The following is a 7,868-nucleotide window of genomic DNA, read 5'->3' as shown; positions in this document are numbered from 1 at the left end:
AGCGTATAGAGTCTCGTCTTCAGAGACACAAGGGCCACTTGTCCAGAGCAAAAAAAGAAAAAAATACGCCATATTATGGGCAAGGACAATGTGGTGGCAGATGCCCTGTCGCGTGCCCCATTGTCATAATGTTTGTTAGAACTGCTTATCATTTTCATGTTTCATGAATCTTTGAAGTGTTTCCTTGGATTTATGGCCACTGGGTTATGTAGATAATGCGCTGAACTGAATGGGTGTTAGAGTTTGTTTTTTCAAGGTTGTGGTGGGACTTTGCTCTTGAGGAGGGCAGGTTGCGTTCTAACGTTGCTACACCTACACACATCCATGCACTACACACAATACTGACAAACTGATAGCACGTTTACCTTTGTTCATTTAAATACATTTGATTTAACTGAGCAAACGTGTGTTCTCCACCTTCTGTCATACCTTTGAGCCAGGTCATGACAATCTTATAGTGTTAAACACACAAATTAAACATGTAAATGTCTATCAAATATACACTGAATATCCACTCCAGATATTGGCAACAATCTGTTTGTTGTATGTATGTACGTATGTGTATGCATATGTAGCCTATGTGTAAGCCAATATGTTGGTATATACACTTTGTATACAAATGTATTTCTACAGAGTATCAAAATGTTTATGTTTACCTTTTTCTGTGTATGTACTCTAACAGCAACAAAAAGACGGAGTCAAATTCCTTGTATTTGTTCACACTTACTTGGCCATTAAAGCTGATTCTTATCTGAATCTCATTTGATAAGATTTGGTCCCAGGGTCCTCCGCCCAATGGGATTTTTGCTTTTAAATGTTTTATTACAGAAAATGTTTGAAACCCATGAGCAAAATAGTTGTGCATTCTGTCATGACTGGCATACAGGAAACTTATGCTTTAAGCTTGTAATACTTTGATATTACTGTAGGGCAACATTCGGTCCATAATGGCGGTGCACTGTAAGCGCACCGTGGCTGATGCACAAAAAGGTTAGTGTTGATTCTTACTATAACCTCATTGATGTGAGTGTCTTTCGGTGTATCAGACAGGGAGGGTCTAATAAAAGATGCTATCAAGTTGCATTATGGTGTGGGATCCAGTGTTTCGGCATGATAGGCTACGCTGGGCTAAAAGTCAGGATGTTTTGGCCTCTGCTGCTTTGATCAACTATGCTCTAATTTAACCAGAAAAGGTTGTTGTTTTTTGGGCGGGCCCGAAGAGAATAAAGAGTCAGTGTCAGTGGGGGTCTGGAGCCTTGTTGATGAGACTGCTCAGGGGAAAAGGCGTGAGGTTTTGGTCCTGGTGGACGGCAGGGGGAGGGGTTCAAACAGTGTGTGTCCAGGGTGAGAGGGATCGGCTACAACGTTTCCTGCCCGCCTCAGCGTCCTGGAGGCGTACAGGTGGCAGATTGCAGCCAATCACCTTCTCAGCAGAGTGGATGATACGCTGCAGTCTGCTCTTGTCCTTAGCAGAGACCGCAGCGTACCAGATGGTGATGGAGCAGGTGACAAACCAACATTCTGAAGTACTAATAATAAGCTGAGAGCCAGGTTCAAGGATGCTGTCATTTACTTTCAAGAGGCCCCAACCCCCTTTTTCCAGACAGGTTTGTGGCAGTATGATGTAAACTTATGTGTTGAGCTCTCATAAATAATCACAGAGTAAAGTAGTGATATGTTCAGATTCTGCCGGTGCAATTCAAAGTATAAAATCAGGTAAACCAGTTTGAGAGGATCTTTTAATTGAGGTGAATATGGCATTATTGAATCTACAGCAACTAGGAATAGATGGGAAAATGAGGTTGCAGATAAAATTATTAAAAGTGCAGGTTGCAGATAAAATTGTTAACAGTAGATTAAACAAAAATTATAATGATATTTTAGAAATTAGTTTTAGGAGGTCAGAAGCAAAATCACTAACTCATCATGAAATAATGACATCTTGGCAGGAAATCTGGAATAACGAGAATAATTAAAAAGTCTGTCGGAGTGAAAAGAAGTAATAGAGGTAAAGGAAGGAAAGTATAGTAAGAGGATGCAGTTTTTTCTAGGTTCAGATTAGGACATATAGGCCTGCTACTGCAACTTTATAGCCTACATGATGAAAAGACAGCGTCAGATAAATGTGATACTTGTGACTGCAAGGAAAACCGTTGTGATGATAGGTTGTAGGAGGCTCATAGTAGAAATAGAAAGATTGAAGGATACAGTGGTGGATATGGGAAGGGAGTCGAGCACCAAAGGATTGTTAGAAACAGGGGAACACATGAATAAAAAATAATTTATTAAAAAATAAATAATAGGTTTAATATCCAGAATATAACTTCTTTATAAAGTGTATTATTATTATTAGTGTTGGTTGTTTAAAGTAATAATGATAAATCCTCCGGTACAGTAGGTGGCGGCCTGCATCTTAAACGTTGGTTTGTAGCCCGCCAATAAAACTAAAGAAGCAGAAGAAGAGGTCTCCTTTAGCACCACACAGGACGGTTAGCACTCACTGCGGTACCATGTTCCGAGCCGTGTTCCGACTGTCGGCCACAGGGGCCCGGAGTCTGGCTCGGTCACGACCCTGCTACTCTGGTAGGACCGTCCGCTTTACTTCTACCGTGAAACGAAATAGCCTCTGTTATAAATATGACTACAATAGGCTTGCTCGGCTAACTTTAGCTGTCTAGCTTAGCTAGCTAGCTATAGCTGTGTGTGGAAAAGCTAACTTCTGGAGACAATACATTCTTATTATGGTTAGCTGCCGTTGTGGTCTTGAACTGAATATTTTTCTGGAGTTCCACCTCACGTAGCGTATTTTATTTAAAGAAACCGCGAAATGAATTAAGCAGAAGAAGTCACGACCTTGTGATGACCCCCCTTAGTTAGTTCGAGAGTGTCATTGACCGCAGCTTATGCGCAGCAGAACGTTAATGTCTAACTCGGACCATATGATGTATTATCATAGACAGTATAGTGTATTATCATAGCTAGCTAGCTATTTAAAATGTACATATCGTTTACTACGGAAGCCTTGAATGATTTAGTTTGGCCCCTGTGTTGGTGCTAATACACTCTCATATTAACTGTCCTGACCTTAACTCTCTTAGGTCGTTATAGCATAAATCTATTATGCAGCTTGCCCTTTTGACCTATTCATGCCAAACCACTTTTTGGTGAACTCAGCTAACTCCCCTACACATTGCACAAAGCTTATTTTTTCAAAACAACATCCTTTTGATTTTATAAATATGTATTTGACAAGAGTAAAAGCTATTTTTAAAATCAAAGGGTGTGATTTAAAAAAAAAATTAAAAAAAAAAGCTTTGTGCAATGTGTAGGGGACTTAGCTGAGTTCACCAAAAGTGGTTTGACATGAACAGGTCAAAAGGGCAAGCTGCATAATAGATTTTTCTAATGTGTCGAATATACAACGTCCAATATAAAACCAACTTTACCACTGTTTCAAAGACCCTGCTTTTGGTACCACTGGCTTACAGTATATGGGTATCTATTCAGACTACTTAGAGCTGATGAGGTGCAATCCACTCTCGCTAGCCTGTATATATTATTTTTTATAAATTTGATTTAAATAAGATGATTTTTTTGTTGTTGTTTGTTTTTTAATGACTGTTTAATTTGAAAACCGACTGTCTTCTCGCACCTACTCCATAGTATTCTGTTTATTATTCTAATTTAATTGCCCTCTTCTTTGTTTTTGAGTGATTTATATATGTATGTATATGTGTGTACTAGAAGCTGCTAAAAAAAACTCAACTCACATTCCCTGTATGCAAAAGCTCACTTGGCCTATAAAACTGATTCTGATCAGTCAGGTGTTAAAGGTTGGCACAGAGTGCCTGGCCAAATTTATAATCTTGTTTTAATAAGATATTTACTCATTTAAAAAAAAAAAAGATATCCTAAACATGTAGACATTCTTGTATTACTGCTGGTGTTTGGCTTATTAAAACCAAAACTGGTATTGTAGAAACTGATTTATTTATTTGTATATTACATGTTCTTGAAGCTTCAGTATTGAATTGTCACTAGTATTTACAACCATATTGAAAAAATCTATTTCTAACTCATGGTTTCCAGCTCCATTGGCCTCTAGATGTTACTCCCATGGCAAGGTGGAGACGGATGAGGAGTTTGATGCCCGTTGGGTCACTTACTTCAGCAAGCCTGACATAGATGCCTGGGAGCTGAGGAAAGGTGACTTTGTTGACAATATATGCTTTTCATATTCAGATGATGTGTCCTCCTCCCCTTGTTCCTCGTTTGGACATAGTTATATTTGTGGTTTGGGTCAAATACCATACCCATATAAAATAAATTGGCCTAATTATTTAATTCCCATACAAGTTCAATCTCTTTGTTTTGACAAATTGTAATATATATATATATATATATATATATATATATATATATATATATATATATATATATATATATATAAATATAAATAAATTATTTAATTCCTGATGTTATACAGCAGTGGACAGTTACAGTTGGCTTCATTCCCACGGTAACAACCTATAGCAAAACTGCTAGTATTGTATGGGTTTAATGGTCTACCAGATATTGCTTTTTCTCTTTTTTATTGTTTGCATTTCCTCTTCTTGTTATTGCTGATTCTGTGAAGTAACGGGGGATTTTTTTTCATTCATTTTTAACCTGAAGGCATGAACACCCTGATTGGGTATGACCTGGTACCCGAGGCCAAGATTCTGGATTCGGCGCTAAGGGCTTGCCGGAGACTGAATGACTTGGCCAGCGCCATCCGCATCCTTGAGGCCGTTAAGGTTAGTGTCCGTCCCTTAATAGGTTCACTCGGGGTCTGCCTAAAACCTTTTTGCTTTGTTTCAGTGGGGAAGTGTGACTCCTGACAGACCCACAGCTTTAATGAGAATCCCTTAACTTACCAGAAGTTTAAGAATTTGTCTTTGTCGGTGTCGTGCAGCGACGCGTCACACTCTTTCACATTAGGGGTTAATATTGTCACACGTTGCTTGAAAAAAGGACCCAACAATTTAATTAGAAATAAAGCACAACTAAAAATGTACTCAGATTTTACTGGAGGGTAAAAATACACCCCTAGTAGCCTATTAAATACTACATTATGAGATGAATTGTAGCTTCTCGCTGCTAAGTTTGCAAGTATTGGCTATGACAAAATAATAATAACTTTTATTTATATAGAGCCTTTCATGAAACCCAAGGAACAGAAGTACAGTGGCTATACTAAGGGAGGTTGTAGGCTGTGGTGTTTGAGGAGTTTTTGAAACCTGTCCAGGGATGTAGCATTTTGAATATCTGCAGGGAGGGGGTTCCAGAGGGATGGGGCTGCAACACTAATGGTGCTTACCCACTGCTAGTACCAGCTCGGCTTGATTCGGCTGCAGTGCCCCATTTTCCATTACAGATTTAGTACCGCCTCATGCGTGAGGGGAGCGTGGCTGGTCGTCATAGCAACACCGCAGGAAACCGCCGTGACCTAACGCGACACACACACACAAAGTCAAAGGTGTGTTGTTTTTGATTCTGTGCATGTTTGCCGCAGCCAGAAGACTAATTTTGTTTCAAAAGAAGGTGGAGGCAACAAAAACAAACCCCACTGACTAAACTATTAGGACACCCCCCATCTGTCACTTGCAATGATGACGCAGTGATTAGTGACGATTCTCTGCGACCAATCAGTAGTCGTAGGCTTTCACGTCACCTTTTGATATCGCCTCAGCTCGCTTGGAACCCTGGACAGAGGTGATACTAAAAAAAGTCAAAAATTTCAAATCCGATCATCACTTTCCAATTTAACATGCGCAAGTTTGGGTTTCTGTAGCGGCTAGGAGCTTGTTGTGTTGCAGCCATGTAGCACAGTAAGCGGTGCTCTAGCGGGGCTTTATTTTACGTTGGAAAAAGCTGGAAAACTGCAAACAACCATTGAATCAAAATAAAACTTTCCTCTTATTTGTGAAAGTAGGCATGTGACCCGTTTCAACTTCACCCCTCAGAGAATCGGAATCGAGAATCGATAAGAACCGGAATCGAAAGGAAGAATTGGAATCAGAATCGTTAAAATCCAAACGATGCCCAACCCTAGTTGGCAGGTACCAGGGACTTTTTTTCATAATATAAAAAACAAAAGCGGCGAGTCAAGCATGTACCATGTAATAGAAAAAACGCCGTCAAGGCTCGGTTTCCAAAGGTACAGAGTCTGGTGTGGGGAATGGAGAGCAGACCAGCGTCTGAGGACAGCAGGTTTCCTGGTGGGGTGTATGGATGGAGGAGGTCTGAGAGGTACTGTGGGGCCAGGGCATGGAGGGATTTGTTGGTGAGAACGAGGATTTTATATTTGATGCGGAGGTGGAGGAGTGTTGGAGTGATGTGCTGCCACGTCTTGGTGTGTGGGTGAGGACTAGAGGGTGACAATTTTTCAATTTTACTGTCGGTAACGTGTTCGGGACGGATCAAGCATAGAAATCAACGGGAGCAGGCGGGACGGAGCCGGAGATTAAATTTAAGAAATGACGCTGCAATGCGGTGAGTGCGCCCAAAGATTGCGAGGCATTTCGTTTTAGAAAAGAGAACCACTTACAACACACAATACGTTTGTAGATTGGGAATACTGTGACCCGCGGGGGTCTCGAAAAATTGTCACTACCTAACCCAGCCTAACTCCAATCTGCAGCGCTGCATTCACACAACATCAGCGCAGCAGAGGAGCTGCTCTTGCTCCCTCGGACCATCGACACACACACACACAGACACACACACACACACACACACACACACACACACACACACACACACACACACACACACACACACACACACACAGTCTGATAACTATAGACAACATAGGGAACGAAACAGGAGAGGGATGGGATTTGGGAGTCTTTCTCTCCGGATTTTGCAGGACAGGAGTTTTTTTTTTTTGGGGGGGGGTCACGTTATCGGGATGTGACTGGAGTATTTTCGTGGGCACGGGATGGGATGGGAGCGACAATTGATTCCCATGTCACCCTCTAGTGGGGACCCTGGCGGTAGAGTTTTGGACATACTGGATCCTGTCTAGGGTTTTGCTGGGGTCCCCAGACAGGACTCCATTGCAGTAGTCCAAACAGGAGGTAATGAAAGCATGTATGAGGGTTTATGCCACGGAGTCAGAGAGTCATGGCCGGTGTCTGGAAATGCTGAAGATGAAAAAAGGCAGATTTGGGCATCGACTTGATTTGAGTATGGAAAGAGGGTGGTGCTCATGATTTGTTTTTTTGTGTGTTTTGCAGGACAAAGCAGGCCCCCATAAAGACATTTATCCCTATCTGATCCAAGAGCTGAAGCCAACCCTGTCAGAACTTGGCATCTCAACACCAGAAGAGCTGGGCATTGACAAGTTATAGACTGTCAAGGTGAGACTAGGCTATACTATACTACTACATGTTCCTTGGGAAGGCTTTAGAAAGAGAATTGCTTCAGGTATAATGACTCCTACTGTCCAGTGCTGCCTCAAACCCTGAATGTGTTTGCTGGACGACTCTATAAATGCACAGCAGAACATGAATTATGTTGCATATAACTTTCTTGCAGCTAAACAATATCTTTTTTTCCTCTTTCCTCAGGTTGTTTGATGTATAAAGAGAAGAGCTCTCCTGATTCTCTCCTGTCAGATATGTCTATATTGTTGATTAAATCCATGCTGTCCTGTTGTGTACAAAATGGTGGACCTAATAAAGTAAACAAATTATCAAAGAATGTGTATCATTTTCTTTTCTGGTAAATCATTGAATACTTTCCAATGGGCCTTTTATTATTTTTTACATAGCAAAAAAAAAGCACAGGTGTAAATAAAACAGATGTTTGCTGCATTTCATTGA

General features: G+C 40.8%; 1 protein-coding gene across 1 annotated transcript; it reads left to right on the top strand.

Moving 5' to 3' along the window:
• Positions 1-2,431: 2,431 nt before the first annotated feature.
• Positions 2,432-7,750, top strand: LOC114556787 (cytochrome c oxidase subunit 5A, mitochondrial). Its single transcript, XM_028579835.1, has 5 exons — positions 2,432-2,583; positions 4,090-4,206; positions 4,675-4,796; positions 7,281-7,403; positions 7,614-7,750. The coding sequence occupies exons 1-4, from the start codon at positions 2,511-2,513 to the stop codon at positions 7,392-7,394; spliced, it is 426 nt and encodes a 141-aa protein (XP_028435636.1). The 5' UTR covers positions 2,432-2,510; the 3' UTR covers positions 7,395-7,403; positions 7,614-7,750.
• The last annotated feature ends 118 nt before the right edge of the window (positions 7,751-7,868 follow it).

This window comes from Perca flavescens, chromosome 1 (assembly GCF_004354835.1).
Source record: "Perca flavescens isolate YP-PL-M2 chromosome 1, PFLA_1.0, whole genome shotgun sequence".
Classification (NCBI taxonomy): domain Eukaryota; kingdom Metazoa; phylum Chordata; class Actinopteri; order Perciformes; family Percidae; genus Perca; species Perca flavescens.
This window is presented reverse-complemented; position numbering and strand designations above follow the sequence as displayed.

Coding starts and splice junctions, on each gene's coding strand:
- LOC114556787 (XM_028579835.1), top strand. CDS start 2,511: ATGTTCCGAGCCGTGTTCCGACTGTCGGCCACAGGGGCCCGGAGTCTG. Junction 2,584..4,089: donor GTCACGACCCTGCTACTCTG/GTAGGACCGTCC, acceptor CATGGTTTCCAG/CTCCATTGGCCTCTAGATGT. Junction 4,797..7,280: donor GCATCCTTGAGGCCGTTAAG/GTTAGTGTCCGT, acceptor TGTGTTTTGCAG/GACAAAGCAGGCCCCCATAA.